At 34.4% G+C, this 20,163-nt stretch overlaps 1 protein-coding gene across 1 annotated transcript in view; it reads left to right on the top strand.

Moving 5' to 3' along the window:
- The window catches only part of rxfp2a (relaxin family peptide receptor 2a), a 69,489-nt gene that overhangs the window by 42,271 nt on the left and 7,055 nt on the right, over window positions 1–20,163 (top strand). The window contains exons 8-15 of the mRNA XM_024266791.2: window positions 371–442; window positions 5,431–5,505; window positions 9,077–9,148; window positions 12,150–12,221; window positions 13,363–13,437; window positions 15,696–15,767; window positions 17,322–17,393; window positions 17,520–17,749. Coding sequence (XP_024122559.1) covers window positions 371–442; window positions 5,431–5,505; window positions 9,077–9,148; window positions 12,150–12,221; window positions 13,363–13,437; window positions 15,696–15,767; window positions 17,322–17,393; window positions 17,520–17,749 — 740 coding nt within the window. The remainder of the gene's footprint in view (window positions 1–370; window positions 443–5,430; window positions 5,506–9,076; window positions 9,149–12,149; window positions 12,222–13,362; window positions 13,438–15,695; window positions 15,768–17,321; window positions 17,394–17,519; window positions 17,750–20,163) is intronic.

The following is a 20,163-nucleotide window of genomic DNA, read 5'->3' as shown; positions in this document are numbered from 1 at the left end:
AAAATGGAAGCGCTGAAATGCGAGTGCCTACTCTTAAATTATGTACAGCTGCACAGATGGAGGTTTTTTTTTTATTTTTTATTTTTAGGAAAATGTAATGTTCCTAAAAAGTAAAAATGGCCACAGATCTCTTGGTTTGCATTAATTGATACTCTTTTTATTTCTTAGCATAAAATCTGCTAAATCCACTCACTTTAGGTTTCCATTTATGAGTTAACTTTACAAAAAACTGACATTTAAGATTAGATTGTATGTTCTGAAGTTACAAAGGTGGCTTAAAAATGTAAAAAATATATATATACCAGACTAAACATACACAATTTACAATAACTGCATACTTAGTCAATACATTTCTCTTTTTCTGTGCCAGAATGTTGGATCATAATCCTTTAAGTGGTTTGTCCCCGGACACCTTTATGGGACTCCATTCTCTGATGTACCTGTAAGTTACATTTTGTTATATATTTATATATATATATATGCATCGATATTAAATACTAAGCAAAACTTTGGTTAAAGTCTGATCCTTTATTAGTTTGAAGCACGTATGCTGTTCAGAACTGCACTAAGATGCTCCGGTCTGGTGCAAGACGTCTTTTATTTTGAAAGGAAATCATCTGAGCTGTCAAATGTAAAAAAAATATTTCACATTTTGAGAATATTTTTTTTTATATATATATTTCTGTTTTTATTCATGCCACAAAAAATAGAATCGTTTTTATTATTAAAAAATACATTGTATTGAATGCACATCATTACCAAAATAAAACTTTGCGGTTCCTAAGTTTTAAATAGTATAAAATAAACCTAAACGGCTCTTTTACTGTTAAAGGTTGCAGACCCCTGGTTTAAATTATGCAGCGTACTGGAACAAAATAGAATCTTTTACACAATTTGATAGAAGTAATAAATCTATGATACATTTAACCAATTAAATTTGTGTGGAACTGCATTTTTAAAGTTTTCCATAACTGGAATATAAGCAGATAAAAGCTCAGTTGGTTTATGTGTTTTTCTCAGAATCAACCATCTTATTTGTGTCCCTTTTAACTGTTGTCAGTAACCAAGATGAAAAATAAGGTTTTCCTTTTACAGAAAGTTAAAACCGGAGAAACATCAATGCTGGTGTATTTAATGAGTGACTATGAGTGAGTTTGACCTGTTTTGGTTTTAGTTTCTTCTCATCCATCAAAACTAAGTTTAATGCCACAAATATATAAAAAAAAAATAACCAGAATTTTTTTTCCAGTTCTGCTCAGATGCAAGAAAATACACTTTAATTTGAATAAAAGCACACAAGATATGTAAGGCTGTGTGATAGAAAATGCAGGAAAACCCACAGCTTCTGATGTCTAAATCAAACATTAAATAAGGTTGAGGATTTAAAAAAAAAAGAAATAATTTAATAAAAAAGTCTCTGAGGTTGAAATCATTAAAACCTGCCACATCCTTTATCTAATCCAAGCGAAAGAGCAAATGTGAGGTGATTGTACATTAAAGTGGAACTGAGCTGGTAATTGGACTTTGATAGGAGTTAACTTTTCCGGTCAAGTGCCCTCAGATGACGTTTTGTTGAAAATTGGAACCATATAATTAAAATAAGTGCTTATGCCACAGCCGTTTCAAAGACAATAAGGCTTTTTCCTAGATTGGTTCAAGTTCAGGCCAAGGATTATGGAAGGGAGGGTTTTGCTGCGACTCCCTGCTAACATTAAGGTATTAATGTCCTTTAGAGAAAAGCTGAATTAGGCACTCCAAAACCTACAGACGGCAGGTGCATCCACGTCTGAGGCCAACAAACCATCAGAAAAAGTATGCAGATTGACTTGGACATCATCTTTTTTTTTTTTTTTTTTTTTGCTCTCACTTCTCCACATTTGAAGAACATCAGCCTGTATTACTTTGCAATGTTAAAGTCCCACTTCAACTATATATTTTTAACACAATCTGCCTTGTTGCCGCCAAGCTTTTGCCCAATTTCGTAATGGTGTTACTGGACTCCAACCTCAAGCCTGGGCAGTCAATAACCAACGTCAACCTTCAGAGAAAAATTTAGCAAAATTTTAACTTCTTCTTAAAACCTCCACGGTGTGTAAAAATGCGACTGCTTCCTCCCGATTGTCACAAACGGGCAAACGGCTGATTCCACATCCAGCAGGTTTATTAGCTCAGACAGCTAAAAGTCTGCTAAGCTAAATCAGGGCAAATCAGCTCAATCACCAGCATGGGATCATCCAAGAAGAGAGCAGAATTGTCTGGGTCCAGGTGAGGGTCAGGGCAGGCGGCAAGCAATCAGAGATAAAGCAGGGTCAGAAACAGAGGATCAGGTCCAGCTGGGGTTGCTGGGACATCTAGTGTCTTCAGTACTCTGGAGATTGATCCTACAGGTGACCAGACGGGGAGACAGAGCTCTGACTTCTGTCACCGATTACAACTGCCGCCTCACGGCTACCTGCCGAATTTACTGAAAATCTTGCGTTTAGATTGCTACGCTGTGACATTTTGGGATGTGTGATGGTAGCCTAAAGGAATACTCCTAAATGCAGTTTTAATCTTAAATTATTTTATAAATGTTCTCCATTATGAGAAAAAGAACATGTTAAATTCCCAATTTTCATTGGCATTGGTCTTTAAACAGTCGTTGTAGCGGGAATAGGAAATAACTGCTGATCTATTCAGTACGATATTGTTTTTCCCATGCAGGGTTAGTTTATTACCCAAAACTGTTATCTACTTTGCACTGGTGTGTCCACCAAACCTCCCTCCTAAATTCCTCTTTCAGCTGGAAATACTTCTCTTTTACTTTGTTTACACGTCCATTTCAAAGTCCTGTGAATTCATGTTTTTCCAAACTCTGTGTGGCTGTTCAAAAAGAGTTTCCACCTCCCTGAGGTGGCTGCTCACCTGCTACTTTCCAACCATTGCTGAGATCAGTCTCTCCTCTGAGTGCCAGCAGGAACTTGAATCCCCTTTCAAAAGTTGCCATGAAAACTGGCCATTTTTTAAGCTCCTTAGTGGAAACAAAACTTCAACACTCCGCCTCATTTCTTAACCAAATACTTTGATTAAATGTTGACAGTTTTTAAAGGCTGGCTGCTGATTTGCTCCTCAAAAAAACAAAAAACTGTGAAGCATTTAGTTGATTTTAGTGCAGCTGTTCCATTACATCGGCTATAAAGCTGTATGCAAAAGCCATAAATGTGTTTGTAAGCAAACGATGCGATGACAGCAAGTGACGACACTTTATCCAACATCTATAATTTACAGTCATGCATTTTAAATGTTAAATCAGAGACGCATGTCTGAGCAGTGTTTTTAAATCAAATGTAAAAGCGAACAGAAGGGATTTGATGAAGCCGATTTATAGGATAAAAGATGTAAAAGGATTTTCAAATTAAAAGTCAATGTAAAAACTTCAAAATATTTATTATTAATAAAACACACAGTGTCTCTCTATATATACAAGTTATTATTAGTCACCATGTGACATGTACCAATAATAACTCATAAGTTGTCAGCATAAATATGGAAGCTTTTATTATAGTGTAATCCGAATTTATGACGTGTGATTTGCTTGTAAAACGCCATGTGATGATATTACGTGTGAGTAAATTAGATAAACTAAAGGCCTCGCTATAGCATGAATGACGGGGGGGGAGCATAGGCGCTGTAAATGTTTGATAAAAGTGAGTTTCGAAATTAAATTCACAGAATCTAATTTAAGGCAAATGTGGTTAAAGCTATCACAGATGGCTTGTGGGAAATCCAGATTTGTTCAGTGAACTGAATAAATAAAATTCAAAGTATAACAGAGTATTTGGGACAGTTTACCAAACATTTTTTTACTTTAAAATTGTAAAGTTACAAGAAAATAAGTTGTAGCTGTCATATTTTTACTACTTTAAAAGTCATAACCTTTCTTTTCTACAGATTGTACATTTAAATATTGTAAATTCATGACTTTAAAATGTGCATTTTCAAGATAAAAAAACATTTATCAGAAAAAATGTAATAAATTCATAAGAAAAAAGTAATAAATGAACACCAGATTTATTGAAGGATTTCATGAAGCTTTTTTTTTCCAGATGGGTTTCAAAAACATTCTGAACCTAACTTAAAATCAAATTATTATTACTATAAAAACATTGAAAAGAATATGCAATAAACTGGGCCTCTTCAGACATGTAGGCATCATACAGACTTAGGAGATTTTGTCTTTTGTGGAGGAATAACTGATTAAAAGTGGACATCTGCAGGGATATCGATGGCTTCATCAGTGGGCTCTGCAGAGATCCCGGAAGCCCATCAATGAATAAAACATTAATAATTCAAATAAAGGAGCTTCCAAACATTTGTTTTGTTATCAATAAACATTTAAATTACCTGTTCAAATCCAAGACAGTTTGACCAAATTCAGTTGTACAAGAAGTCTTTCTGCTGCTGCACTTTCACTTTGTGGTCCACATCTCGTAAATGTACAAATTCACAAATTCAAGACTTTAACAGTGTAACATAACTGTTTTTTTTTTGGTGTTCTTAATACTCCGTCACACAAAAAAACCCAAAATAAAACAAAAAACATGATTTGAACAGACCTCAGAACAAACAAGGTACAAGATGTGACCGAGTGCAATTAAAACAATTGACTTCAAAATACTGAGAGCTGTGATTAACTAATAGGATGCAGCTGTGGTGACTGCTAGCTTTAAAGCAGGTGGAGAGCAGGAACACATGAGCATATTGGACCAAATATATCCATAAAAAAGCTTCAAATCAAGTTTCTATTTTATTTAGAATTATATTTACTCTTTCAGCCATTTTTTTTTTGGTCTGCAAGAAACAAAATACTAAATTTTGTTCTCATAAAAAAGACATAATAAAACTGAGAATTTTGTGGCCTGTTGTAAACACTGGTTACTCATTTTTTTTTACCTGTTCGTGTTTATCATGTTGCAATCCCACAAAGGGGGAGGATTTATACAGTTTTGTTGTTTGTGTCATGTTTTATTGTAAATAATACAGACTTATGACATTTTTTTTACAGCTTTTTCAGTTTTTTTTTCAATATGATTAAGTATGTGTCCATTATTAAATTGGAAAAACACCCATTAACTTATTAAAATAATCTTAATTGAAGTTATACCTTTTTTTAAATCAACATTTTATGTAATCAGTGAGCACAAATCTAACGTTTTACTTTAATTATAATAATGAGATAACATCATTTATTTGGTTTAGGCTTCATGCATAAAAAAGAATTCATTTTCTGCATCAATGAAGCTCTTAGTACTAATAAGCAGATCCATGACAGACTTTCAATGCTTGATTCTGTTATTTATGATTTTGCTTCTGCTAAAACTGAACATGTAAACTTGTTTTTTAAAATTTCATCTGTATGTTTGCTATTAAACATCCTCTGACTCTGCTCAGATCCATGGTGCACACGTCCCTGCAGCAGCTCCCTCATCCCAGCTTCTGTCAGCACATGCCTGCCTTGGATTGGCTGTAAGTACACTCAATTTGTATCAAAGCAAATAAATGTTTGCTTTTATGTTTGCGGAAAAAAATCCCACTTAAAAAACATTGGAGAAGTAGCCAAATGTGGAAAATGCTTCTGCGGGGGTTAGATTTTGAGGTCTGGTTCACCTAAGGAGAGTCTTCAGCCTGTGTCATCATTACCGGTGAGATCAGACGGCTATTTTTAGATTTCGAGGAGCAGAGCCCACCTAAAGGATGACTTTCACACTTATAATGACCTCTTGCCTGTTCAGTTCCCATAGTCACACGGCTTCTTAAAATCCTGTCCTTCCTGGTCCCTTTATGGCCAAGCAGAATTTAAACTATTGTAATTGTACTTTTTTGAAACACATTAAGTTAAAATAAATGAGCTTAAAAAAGGAAGTTTTACTAATAATATGTCAACATTGCAAAAAAAAGCTTAAATGAGGAGTTTAATTATTGTTTTTGAAATATAATGAATGTGAAATGGGATGCAGTGAGCATGTTTGCAAAAATAAGTCGAATTCTTTTAAGAGAACATTAAAGAATGGAGGTGGATAAGTGGAAACGTAATGTGGAACAAGATGTTAAAGCTTGATAAAAGCCTTGGCCTCCTGTGGGTCATGGGACCTTGTACAAACACCCATCTCCTTTTAGAACTAAAGGGTGCTGAAGATTTTAGGTGCTGAAACCATCTCAAAGCAGGATCTCAAATGGATCGATGTTTTTGACTATTTAAAGAGCTTATTTTCAAGATGAAAATAGTATTTTGCTATGTTTTGAGGCACAACTACACAAGATAAACGTGTGTAATCATGACACTATGCTCACTACTTTTCTTTTGTTTTTTTAAACACCAGATGAGACGTCAGCGATTTCATGAAGTGAAAATTGAATTAATACGAACGTTTCACGAAATATATTTGTGACTCCACTGTGTTCTGATGATGAAAATGTGGATGGTTTATAAAAGAAATTCATTTCAACCTGCTGTTTTTTTGCAAATTATTTGACCGCACTGCATTGTGGTCTATATTCACTCATGTAGTGATCATCGATGCACGCTAGTTTTTCGCAAAAGCTTCCAGACCAGGGGTCTGCAACCTGCGGCTCCAGAGCCACATGTGGCTCTTCTATCCCTCTATGGTGGCTCTCTGGCTGAAAAAAAAATATAGTAATTTTCAAAAATTTGGAGATAAGAAACATGCTAACATTTTTGGCTAATTTGTTATCTACTGGGCTTTTTAGGCTAATTTAGAGTTTAGCTTCTATTTTAGCAACAGGCTAACATTTTTTACTAATTTAGTTTACAGAGGAATTTTAGGCCATTTAGGAGTTCAACCAATAATTGAGCAACAAGCTAGCTTTTGTTTATATTTTTTATTTTTGTGGCTAATTTGGCCTCTAATTTTTTTATGCTAATTTTGAGTTAAGCAAATATTTTAGCAATATGCTAACATTTTTGGCTGATCTGTTATCTCCTTAAGTTTTTAGGCTAATTTAGAGTTTAGCTTTTATTTTAGCAACATGCTAACATTTTTCGGCTTTTTCGCTAATTTGGCCTCTACTAAAGGTAAAAGGTAAAAATAGTTAAAAAAATCTCATTTTGAGAAATGCTAGTTTTTTTTATATTTTTGCTTTTGTTCGTGCAAAAAAGTAGATATAATTCATATATATTTAAAAAAAAGATGGTCATGAATGCAAATCCAAATTTCTCAAAGGCTAAAGTAAGACTATGCGACTCCTTCTAGGTTTTGATCAGTAGAAAAAGATCACATATGGCTCGTTTACTGTTAAAGGTCGCAGACCCCTGTTCTAGGAAATATCTTTTCTTCATATGGGCGTACTCTGAAGCACAGAAGTTTATATTTAAATGTGTATAATTACTTTTTGTTGGAGCACAATCTTTTTAAAGCTATAATATCGCTGTTGTTATGTAAATTCGAGCGCTAGAAGCTCCGTGCTAACGCTAGCTGGCCGCCGACTATTGGTGACGTCATTAAGTGGAAGTGGCGTCCAAATTCAGAGACACTATTTTTCCATAACTCTCCATTTGGAGGGCTAAATGTATTGGTAGGAAGAAGAAAGTATTCAGATTAAGCCTACCACTTCAAATGCCCCTACGATTGGAGGGATAGAGGAAGAATTCGGATTCGGCCTAGTTTAAATTTCTTTATATATGTCCTCCATCGTCAGAAAAATGCCACAAGAACATGTTTAAAAAAACAATTATCATTAGAGTGTCTATATAAAGACAAATGATCACACATCCCAACCAAACAGACCAGTCATAAGACGTTATCAGCTTGACTCAGACAGCGTCACATGTGTCGTTGTGGGTTTTTTGTGTAACTAAAGCAAATTTTCCTATCTACTTTTAATCTGAAAAGCCGTTTCATCAAAACTACAAAAAAAAAAGATTTATGATTGTTCACGTACAGTTTAAAGCCCTGATTTAGAGCTACATTTCCCCCGTTGATGCTTAGAATTTATTCTTATTTTCACAGATGTTGCATGGCTTACAGTATTTTCGTCGAGGCTGTTCGGGACTTCGTTTGTTGGATTTAAGGGTCTCAGCTCATTTCTGCACTTAAACCCCTTGACGCCAATACAAATATGCGACTATGGCTCCAAAATAACCTTCATTTAGCACCTACTTGAAAGCAAAAACATTGTTTTTATTGCTGGGAATAAGTTCAGGCATCGAGGGATTAACTGAGACTTGATCGGAAACAAGTCTACCGAACCACAGCTGCTCATTTCCTTCCAAAACCGATCAATAATGTGTAGCACATTCTTTCAACCTGTTCAAACGCACAGAAGAACTGGGTCAGTTCATATTTTCTTATTTAGCTAAAAGAAACTAAACTAATAAAGCAGAGATAAGTTTATTTTTAAATATTTGTTTACACGGAAGGAGATGAGAATCATAAACTGGAGATCCCAAATAATATTTCTGTGTACACAGGAGCGTCGTCTTCCCACAAGTATGAGTGCTGCACAAACAATATCTCACAACAATTTGAAATTTGTGTCAGCAATGGCGTACGGTGGACGGAACAAAAAGACGAGGCGAACAGAGCAAAGAATTTACTAATGAAGGAAAAAAAAATCACAAACGGACCACAACACTCTGAGCCGCAGTGTCGTAAAAGCTTTTATTTTGGCTTATAGCTGCGTCCTGTTAAGTGTGCTTCACACAGAGAAGATAACTTCCAAATATTCACTTTTTATAGAACAGACGTTTTTGCTTAACTAAAAAAAAAAATAAAATCAAATGTTATCAGAGCGCATTTGGTGCTGTTTGTTCCTCTTGGATTTGTTGAGGTTTACGAGGTTAAGGAGCAATTATCAGGGTAAATTTGAGTTCTTTTGACATTTATTGTGTTAAGTTTCAACTAAATTTTAAGGATTTACAGAAAATTATCTACCAATCTGTTTCAAAGATTGAGTTTGATTTGAGAGAAAATGTCATCGGCTGCTGGATTTTGTGGTAACAATTCCTCACAAAAACCAGTAAAATAGGTTAAATTGTGCGTCTGTGTCTCAGTATTTTTTCCCTTTTTTGGGCTCCCAGAGATCTGGAAGGAAACCACATTGAGACTCTTAACTACTCCATCCTCAAGACATGCAGCAAACTCGAAGTTTTGTGAGTATGCCCTTTTAAATAACGATTGAATGCATTTATTTATTGTTTCATAACCTTGAGATGCTGTAATTTTTCTTCCTTTACTTACCCAGAGGCGTGTAACAAACAACTGAAGGTGCTCGGAAGCTTTTCTTTGTCCTATTTTCACACTCTCACAAATTTATTGCACAAATGTTACAACAAAATGAGTGTTCTCCATGTCAAAACCACAGCCTGCAGAGCACTGCTCTGAACGTTTTTGAAAAACAACAAAGACGTGTTCATCCTCAGGGGCCTGTCAGAGAAACTCAACCGCCAGAGCAACAATGACGGCTGATAATCAGACATAATCTGTCAAACTGGAGTGAAATCATTTTCAGAAACAGAAAAGTGGATCCTAAGAAAGAGAGATTAGGATAATTAGTCTTTGTCTGACGGAGAAAGATCTCTATTCTGATTGAATTGTGTCCTTCAACGGGCTGTGACATGTTTTCTTAAACTTGACGTAAGTTACAGGTTTACTTCTACTAATATTATATTTATCAACAGAGAATATGCTCAAAATTTAGGGGAAAGTTTGGGGCGAAAAAGAACCTGAAAAGAGATTTGTTTTACAGTATAGAAGAGAATAGAACAGAAGTAAACCTGTAAAGAGATATATAGAATAGAATAGAAAAGAATACAATACAATACAATACAATACAATAGCAGTGTACCTGTAAAGAGATTTATAGAATAGAATAGAATAGAATAGAATAGAATAGAATAGAATAGAATTTAGAAGTAAACCTGTACAGATTTATAGAATAGAAGAGAATAGAATAGAATAGAATAGAATTTAGAAGTAAACCTGTACAGATTTATAGAATAGAATAGAAATGAATAGAATAGAACAGAAGTAAACCTGTAAAGAGATTTATAGAATAGAATAGAAGTAAACATGTAAAGTGATTTGTAGAATAGAATAGAACCGAAATACACCTGTAAAGAGAATTATAGAACAGAATAAAATAGAATATAATAGAACAGAAATAAACCTGTACAGAGATTTATAGAATAGAATAGAATAGAATAGAACAGAATAGAACAGAAATAAACCTGTACAGAGATTTATAGAATAGAATAGAATGGAATAGAATAGAATAGAATACAATACAATAGCAGTGTACCTGTAAAGAGATTTATAGAATAGAATAGAATAAAATAGAATAGAAGTAAACCTGTAAAGAGATTTATAGAATAGAATAGAATAGAATAACAGTGTACCTGTAAAGAGATTTGTTAAATAGAATACAATAGAATATATATAAATATTCAAGACTATATATTTTTAAAAAATATAAAAACAGTAAACTAGTTACAATTATTGTTTTATTGAAAATATTTACAGTAAACCTGAAAATGTTTAATAGAATAGAATATATATAAAAAATGCCATAAAGCATATTTTTATAAAATAGAATAAAAGTCAACTAGTAAAACGTTTTGTTTTGTTTTATGGAATATTATAACAGTAAACTTAAAAATAGATTTGTTTCATAGAATAGAATAGAAAGATTTAAAACAGCGGATAGACAATAAATAACACTTAAATACACTTTAAAAAGAGAAACAAGTTATAAAACCATCTTTTATTTTCACCTAGAGAGGTGCTAAATACTGCGACCCAAAGCTTCTCAGCTGCGGTTTGAAGGCCACATTTTGACCGGCGGGTTCTGGAGGTTCTGGAGAATTCAGACACACAATACCATGATGTCACTCACATCTGGTAGCCTGCTGTCATGTCATGGTTACGTCATGCCTGCACAATTCCAACAAGCTGTGTTAAAATATATCATCCCATTTACTGCCGTCATAAAGAGAGGAATAAGTTACTGAAACCAAAGCAGTTTCTTGATCGCAGCTATATACATGTTTTATGACTCTGTTAGGCTGTTTAACTCTGGACTCTGTGAGGGTTAGCTCAGCTTTGGGGGCCAAAACATTTTTAGGTACTTATTTCTTGGATGAGTTTTGCAGCGGATTCTACTTGGAGTTCCCTTAGACTGTAAATTCCAAAAGAAGCTGTTTTCACTTTGACATTATTGATTCAAATTATAGGATCATCGGGTCTTAAGTTTCTCAAGGTCTCAGTCGCTTTTCTCCAATGAAAAAGATTTTTTTTTTTTGTTTATTCACAGCTATTGACAAAGCCACACATACATCACTGAACATCAAACCAATATTAGTGAAGCAAATGCAACCTCCTTGGAAAGAAAATTACAAGAAAACCCCAGAAAGAACTCACTAACTGGCTTAATTAAAACATTTAGGCTTAAATGGAAGAATAACAGTTATGCATTTAATCTAGAAACTGCTGGGCTTTTTTTTTTTGTTTTGTTTTTTAAATGAGTCCTGAGTGTCTGCAGTCTTTAGCGTGCCAGTGCATTCTTGGAAGAAGCTGATTTCCCTGGCGGAAATCCACCGAGGGAAAATCAGATTTGCCTAATCCTGTCTGCTGATCATGAAAATCAAAGGTTTCAGTTCAGATATGAAATAAATAGAGAAAGGTGGCTGTAGATACCAAATAATGTGTATCTTCACAACTGAAACTTGTTTGATCATCAATTTTTGAAGCTAACATAGTTAATTAAATGTAAATATACACTTGTTTCCTCTTTTTTTTTGGTAGCCCTGTTGAGGAATTATTGAAATCTGGTTTCCTGATGTAGGAAAATCAGCTTTCCCTAAGAACAAATTAGCATTTATGCTAAATTTTACCAACAAGAGAATGCTCTGGACAGTATAGCTTGAAGATATCTACAGGTGACAATAGAAGGAAATCAGATTACTTTTAAGCATGCTAACCAGTTACTTTGTAGCTACGTTTGCCTCAAAAACCAGGAAGTGCCTTAATCACAGCTTCCCTTATGGGCTGTAAAGTGATGGCTGTTAACAACAGGTTTAAAGTTGTCTGGATTGAATTTTACCACAAAGACCTGGCAGTTTGCATTATCCTTAATTTCACTTTTGTCTTCTACAGATTGTTGATGGACAACAAGATTAGGAGAGTTCCTGAAAACACATTTCAGTCTCTGTGGAAGCTGGCCGAACTGTAAGTTTCTGTCCTCCCGATATCATCATCCTTCACTTATTATCAGATGAGATGTCCTTGGTCTGATTAATGGCATGTCTTATCTTAGTTTCTTTTTCAGGAAACACGTTTCTGTGAAGGAATTACAAATCAGTTTGCTAGTCAGAGACGTGTGTCAGCAATGTAGTGCTTTAAAAAGCTCGTGCACCGCAATTCTATTACTACTTATTTTGCTTGATACTCTGTAAGATATAACCGCTTAGAAGGTAACATTTCGTAGATGATTAGAAAAATATTTTAGAAAATGTTTTGCAAGCAGAATATTTTCACTTAAAATAACGCAAATGTGCCTACAAAATAAGTCGGATTATGTGATTGATGTTGCCGTAAAAAAAAAAAACAAAAAAAAAAAACTTGCATTTGATCTGATCAGAACCGGATTACATAACTATTCAAAACTGTAAAATGAGGTAACTCAGTGGGGGTGGGATTGTATAAGTTCACAATCAAACTCTACTTGACTTTAGTTAATAATACTATATGTAATGAAACAAATGTGACATATGAGTATCTTTGTTTTTATGTTTGTTTTTTTTATTTTCTAATCAATGCATTTAATTATTTCTTTAATGAGTTTGAAAATTAGTGTGTTTTGTCCTGTATTTTTCACATTCTATGCTTGAAACCAATTAATTAATCAATCAGTTATAATATAACATGAATATTTTATCTTTTACTTGTAAAAAGGCTCATATTTAGGATGTGTTTTCCTCAAAAAACTAGTTTAATTATCTAAAAAGAAAGTTTATAACGTCTTATTTCTAATAAATTGATTTAATTTGACAAAAAATGAGACAAATAAGATTTTGTTTTTGTAGTAGGAATCTAAAACATTTCTTATTGCCATAAAGTATGTGAACTTTTGTAATTATTATTATCAAACTAATAAAATACCAGATTTGTCCGACATATCAACACATTCTGCTATACATTTGGAAAACTAACCAGGAACCAGAATTAATGAATTTGACAGCAACCAAACAGACTTTGACTTAGTTATACAATAAATGTAAAATCATCTTGTATTTATCACTGTCATTTAACTTTATTTTGTCGCTGCCTCTTTTAATTTGTCACACACTTTCTTTTGGCTTTTTTTTAGAAACCTTTCCAGCAACAGAATAAAGGATCTACCGAAGAACACGTTTAAGAACCTCTCCAAGTCCCTCCTAAAACTGTGAGTAACTGATTTGTACTTTAGCAAAGCCCAGAGGGGTTCTTCAACATGTCGCAGGAGTGAATTATGGGAGAAATAGTGGGCACTAAGAGGATCTCTAGCTTCAAAGTATTAAGAAAGCTGCTCAGTATTTTGTGATATGATGTGGTTGTAGTTTTAATTTGGGTTAAAATATCCACATGGGAATAATTTGAATTAAATCACACTACGATGTTTTACTTTAATTTGAAGAGTCTTAATAGTTTTCCTACAAACTTACTATTAGTGAGTGAGGCAGATTAATGAGCTTAACCATCAATAGGAAATACAAACCCCAGCTATGTTTGAGTCAAAATCCTCCTTTGATCCGTTCATTGTAATTCAGGAGGAACACGGAAAATAACAGCCAGGACTCTGGAAGAGCAGAACTGTGGGAACCAGCGTGTGAAATGTTTTATTTGCCACTTTTACAAGATTCTCATGTTTTAAAATGTTTGATAAGTATTTTTTTTTAGTTGATGGCGTTAACTCAGTGAGCACCTTTCAGTTATAAAGTGTTCTTGGAAAACCTTCCAGATACGTCTGAAATGAAACTCATTTACAAGACAAACGGTTGCAAATTGAGTCATAAAGCTTCCATATCACACCGTAGTATATAAAGTTAATGAGATGCAAACAAAAGTTCACTTCTAGATAACAAACTGAAGTGAGGATAAAATAATTTGACGCTGATGTTAGTAGGGGAGATTTGCTGGTGTGGTCCGTTGTGCACAAGGTCAAACAGCGACTGACGGATGAGGTTTGATGTTTCTACTCAAACCTCACACATGCACTATTGTTTGTTTTAGCATTAAAATTTCACTAAGTCTGTCTGCTCAGTCTGGCAAGCTCTTCAAAAGCAATCAGAAGTCCCTTCCCGGTTTTTCTTTTTTTTTTTTTTTTTGATGGGTTTTTCACAGTAAATGCTGCGACAAAGATGAGCCCATAAATCAAGTTTATTTTGTCTTGTTTTTTTCTGATTTAAGCACTTGTGTCAAACTCTTCTATTTTAGTCTTAGATCTTCAGGGCACATCAGCTCGCCGCTGAAAAGTCGCGGAAAAAGGAAGAAACAGGAGATCCATAAAAAGAAGTGCTTCTTCCATTCCGTCTTCCAGCTGATTTTCCATTTCAGTCGCGGGTCATCTTTACAGCTTAAACTGTGCTGACATACATGGTCAGGAGTCGCAGGTTTACGGCCGCGTAAATTACTCTGCAAGATTGAATCTGCGAACCCACTGACTTCTTTTTGTAAATATTAACAATCATTGCTAACAGCAAAAGCAGAGTGTTCTCTGGCAAAGTTTGTTAGTAAATCTGTGACATGATATTTAATTGCTAGATAATGTTTAAGCCCATAAAAGGTTTCTGACTTTAATAAAACAAAAAAAAGTTAATTTTAAGTTTAATTTTTAATATGGTACAATTCCCCTTTTTAAAGAAAAACATTATGATCAACACAATGCAAACTGTAATTGAACTAAGAATATTGATTACAATAATTGATTGCACTTTTAAGGTCTTCCGCTAATAAGTAATAAAAAATGTACATATTAAATTATGATTTCTTACAAGTTAGAGAGGAATTAGCCTTTAAATGTTTAATCCTTCAAACTATCTATAGCCTAGGCTAGAATAGATTTCAGTGTCCTTGGTTCATACCGAATTTATCCAATTTGAAGCAAATTTGCTAAAGTGTGTTTCACTATGTGTGGGAGGAGCTACAACCTGATGTCTTTAGCCTGATCGCTACATGGAGCGGTATCTCATTTAGAATCCATGGAGGACACAGATGATGTTTAGAGATCAGATTTATTTATGAAGAGTTCTAAAAAAGTATCAATGATAATAAAGTATCTCTGTGTTTGGGTTCATGAGATCTCTGAGATTCTCTCGGTACTGGGAGCTTTACTCCCACTGCGTCTGGATGACGGATGCTTCTCTCTGACTGAGTTTGAAAGCTTGAAATTGAAGTAAAAATGTGCCATGATTCTCCTATTTGCCAATAATCACTTTCAGTAAAAGCTTGCTGAGTTTTACGTTGATTAATTAACATTTTAATTATATTTATATTAAAAAACAGAACATCAAGACTTATTAATGTAATTTTTGTCTATATATGTGAAACGTTGACTTTTAAACATTGCTAGAAGTACTTCATTTTGTTTTAAATGTTCTCAACTTTGCTGTTTGTGCCTCAAGAAACCTTTTTAAGAGCATTATCCTGTTGTTTTTGCTGCAGGAATATATCCTACAACTCTCTTCTGCGCATTCACCCGGCTCACTTCAGTCACCTGACACACCTTCAGTCCCTGTAAGTCCACACTCTCTGGTTTTCAAAGGGTCCTCAGCGACATTAATCAATCAATTGGAAACAATTAATCAGCATTAAAACAAAAAAATGTAAGTTTTTTTGAGAAATATCTTGAAAAAAAACCCCACAGATTTATAGTATTTATGACTTTTAGATACATTAGCAAAAACGACAAAACATTTTCACATCACTTTTCTTTTATTATCCATACTTTTTTCCAAAACTAAAATATTGGACACTAAAATAGTGTCTATTTTTTCATTAAAGTAATAAAAGGATGTGACTCATAGTTTGATGAAACAGAAATAATAATAAAAATCCAACATGGCAGCTGTATAATCTCCTTTTTTAATGTTGAACTGCTGCCTCCACAGCTAAAAGGCTTTAAGCTGACAGTCGTCAGGCAGACTTCTGACACTGATCTGAAGATCCGTGCTACGGCACAAGCTGAGCTCTTGAATGATGATTCGTTTTCCGGTAATGAAAAGGTCAGATCAATTCTGGGAAGACTTAAGTGATTTTGCACTGTGGTCCCTTCTGGAGGAGAAAATGTAGGGGGACTTTTCATTTTTCGAATGCATAATTTCTCAACTTTGAAATTATTAATAAAAACATGAACTATATTGGAGTCAAAAATAAGTATTAGTGTTAGACAACAGTTTTTATTGTTTCAGTAAAAACAAATATAAATGTTGTGGTCCTTGGAAACCCACCTATTGGTCAATTATTGCACTGCTGCTTTCCTGTCATTGGAGCGCCACCATCCAAGCTCCAAATGTGTCAGAGCGGTGTCAAGAAACTCGTCTGAATGCCTTAAAATTGTAACTTTTTCTTAAAACCTCCATGGACACAGTATGTTGTGTAAAAATGTAACACATTCTCATTACCAGGTCGTCACATATTGACATTTGGTTGAGGACCCCTCCGAGTCACTTTTTGATGTTTTTGGTATCCCCAAGTCGTCATTTTTAACGTGCTGGCTGTTCAAAAAAAATCAAGGATCCGCAGCCCTCAGGACGCAAACTGGTCCTCAGGACGCGGCCGGTACCGGTACCCTAACCCAGTACCGGTACCCTAACCATAACCCGACACCGGATATCAATTCAATTTTAAAAACAATTACCTCATTGGGCTTCATGCTGGTAATTTTACAAAAACAGAAGGTCGGTCATAAGATATAAACAATAGCTAATTGCTAAACTAAACGAACTAAATAAATTTGGTTATCCCCGCCCTTAGACCCTCCCTCCTAGTAAAGAAAAACCCCCCAAAAAAACCTGATTCAGGAAAAAAAAGAAGAAACCTTAGTGATGCCCGCATGAGGGAGAGATCTTATCCCAGGGCGGAAAGGCGATTTACCAGGACTGTTAAAGAAGAATTCGCTTATCCAACTCTACAACTACAAATGCTACTTGATTATAACTTCTGCTGGACAATCACCTGTCAAATGTGCGGAAAAACTTGCATTTAGGTCCCCGCACGGTGGCATTCTGGGATATGTGACCACAGTCTTATAAATAGGATAATAGTAACAGTTTGTGTTTTTGTTTACAGAGCACTGGAGGGTATTGACATCCCGGATATTCAGACGAAGATGTTTCTTCCCATGAGGAACCTGTCTCACATGTTAGTATGATTGTGCTGCTTTTCCCTTCTTCTGTTTTTGCAGTTTGTTGATGATGTTATTTCCCATGTGACTCCTTCTTCCTTGAATTTTTTTTTTTTTTTCCCGGTACCATCTTGTATTTACAGCTACTTCAAAATGTTCCAGTACTGCTCTTACGCCCCTCATGTCCGATCCTGCAAACCCAACACTGACGGCATCTCATCCTTTGAGGACCTGCTGGCTAACATGGTGCTGCGTGTGTCCGTCTGGGTCATGGCTTTTATTACGTGCTTCGGCAACCTGCTAGTCATTGGCATGAGATCACTGATTCGTGCAGAAAACAACCTGCATGCCGTCTGCATCAAAGTCCTTTGCTGTGAGTACACCACCTTTTTCAAACTGCTGTAAAAAAAAAAAATAAGGACTTAGAATTAAAGCTCTTCTAAAGTCAAAACTATTTGACTTTATGCCTCCAAGAAAGGAGCAATGATCCTTAAAAGACAATCTTTTTATGTTTAAATATACTGCATAAAGACTGGAAAGAATTGCAGGTTTCTGGCGCCCTGCAGGGGAAATAACTGTGTTTGTCCACATAAAAACCCTCCCAGACTGCTTTGATCATGCCCTGTACAAAAGGCTTGAGGACTTTTGGTCTGGACATCGTGAACACTAATCCAATTTGAAATAATTATTCCATTAGGAAATAAAAGGTTGCAAGCCAACAGTGGACAGTTTATTAAGACCGCTTGATTACCTTTTCTGGGACAATTTTGAGGGAATAAAACTCCACTAATAACATCCAGCTATAAGCATCAATCTGAGTCCTGTGGAGTTAAAAACAAATATGAAACTTTATCACGAATCCGTTTCAAGTTATTGCTTCTTTGTTTCGATTAGTTCCGTTGTATTGAGTAAGTCAGAGTTTAGAGCAGGAGACATTTTGGTTCCAGTTGCATTCTTTTCATTTAGCCCTAGTACCAGCCTCTTTAAAAAAAATAAGAGAGGAACATGTTTTTACTGCTGATACCAGATTGCAATAAAGATAACACAATGTTGTAAAAAAAAAAAAAGATTAATGTTTTGGGGGTTTTTTTTCTTACTTTGCTAGATGCTTGGAGAGAAGAACAGTTAAGATAATCCTAAATTAGTTCTTAAAAATAATTGAATGTATTTATCCATTAACATTCTTCATTAAATAAGATCACTTGTGCTTATATAGCTGGAATCTCATGATTTTAATTACTGGAATACAAGGAAATGTCTAAAAAAATATGCAAAACTGAAGATATATTCAACTAAAAACAAAAATTTGTTAAAAAAAATGATTTATTAAAAACATTTGATTAAGTTTAGCTTAAAGTTTTAGTTTAAAACTAATTGATAAAACAGAACTTGCAACTTCACTGTCTCAAAGTTTGTGGTTATTTTTTTATTTAAATTATTAAATGACTTTGTGAAAAAATGTCTATAATTAAAAAAATATATCCAAAAATGAGCAATTGTATCTAAAAAAAAGGCATTTATTTATATATATACTTTAAAGATTTTTTAACACTATTTCTGGAAACAGCAATATTTCTGTTATTACAAACTCAAAATAGCATCGCCTTCCTCATTAAACGTCACAAATACCCACCGGGGTGCAAAACAGAGTTTATCAGAGTTTAACATTTTTTTTTTTTTTACTTTTTACAGCCTGGAAAAAAAGCAATGTCCATAACCATTACACAGTCATTCTGCAGATCCTTTCCTCCTAATTGGCCTCATCACACCTACACACACCCACATACCGATAAAGGCCTGGAGGCAACTTGGGGTTAAGTGTCTTTCTGGAGGCACAATGACAGTTCAGGCTGGGGAATTTAACCGCTTGAACAACCTACAACAGATGCTCCGCTCCTTTAGCTGCAGCTATCCCTCTGCTGGTGTCACTTAAAAACCTTTAAATTGGAAATTGTGAGCTTCAGAATAGTTCTTACAAACTAAAAAATATATGGATGTGTGTTTTGTTTCAGCATCTTTGCACTAACTTCTACTTACATTTACAGACTGAGTAAATAGGTCTCTTGTTAGATCATAAAGATTTAACATATGCATACACACACAGAAAAAACACATTTGTTACCCTATAAGTAATGCATTTAATTGGTCTTTAAGCCACAAACACCACAGTTGTGTAAACAATTTATCTTTTTTGCCACTTAACAGGAGAGAGCCAATTATCGCAAACAGCTCTTTACTAAATCCTTAAACGCACTTTCTGTTGGAATAACCCTCGGGATTACATTTTCCTCTCATTACTTCCTTATGCACTCTCGAAACATTTCCTTTTTTATACAGTCTCGAAGCATTAATACAAACTTCCTTTTTAAAAAAACAAAAAAAATCCTTCCTCACTTTAATATAAAGCACTTCAATCCAACATTTAAAGGATGCATCATCCTGTATGTGATAACTCTTTAAATAACGAGGCTGTCTCCTTCATTTCATCTGAATATCACAACATTAATTATGACAGTAATTAATGGGGCAGTTAAAATTCTCAAGGACACTGTGACCACCTTAATGATACATAATGCTCACTATTTAGAATTGGTTCACTACCAGAAGTGTCTTTAATGTGTTTTTAATGTTGAACGTTCTAAAAATAGATTTTAAGGCCTCATTAAACTATAGAAATGTAACCATTATGATAAGAGCACCTACACAAAACGATCCTTGTTTTACATTTTTGCCTTTGCGCTGAACTATGAATGAACCGTGAATGTTTTTTTTTTTTTTTTTTTTTTT

The sequence above is a fragment of the Oryzias melastigma genome, linkage group LG14, assembly GCF_002922805.2.
Source record: "Oryzias melastigma strain HK-1 linkage group LG14, ASM292280v2, whole genome shotgun sequence".
NCBI classification, from domain to species: Eukaryota; Metazoa; Chordata; class Actinopteri; order Beloniformes; family Adrianichthyidae; genus Oryzias; species Oryzias melastigma.
This window is presented reverse-complemented; position numbering and strand designations above follow the sequence as displayed.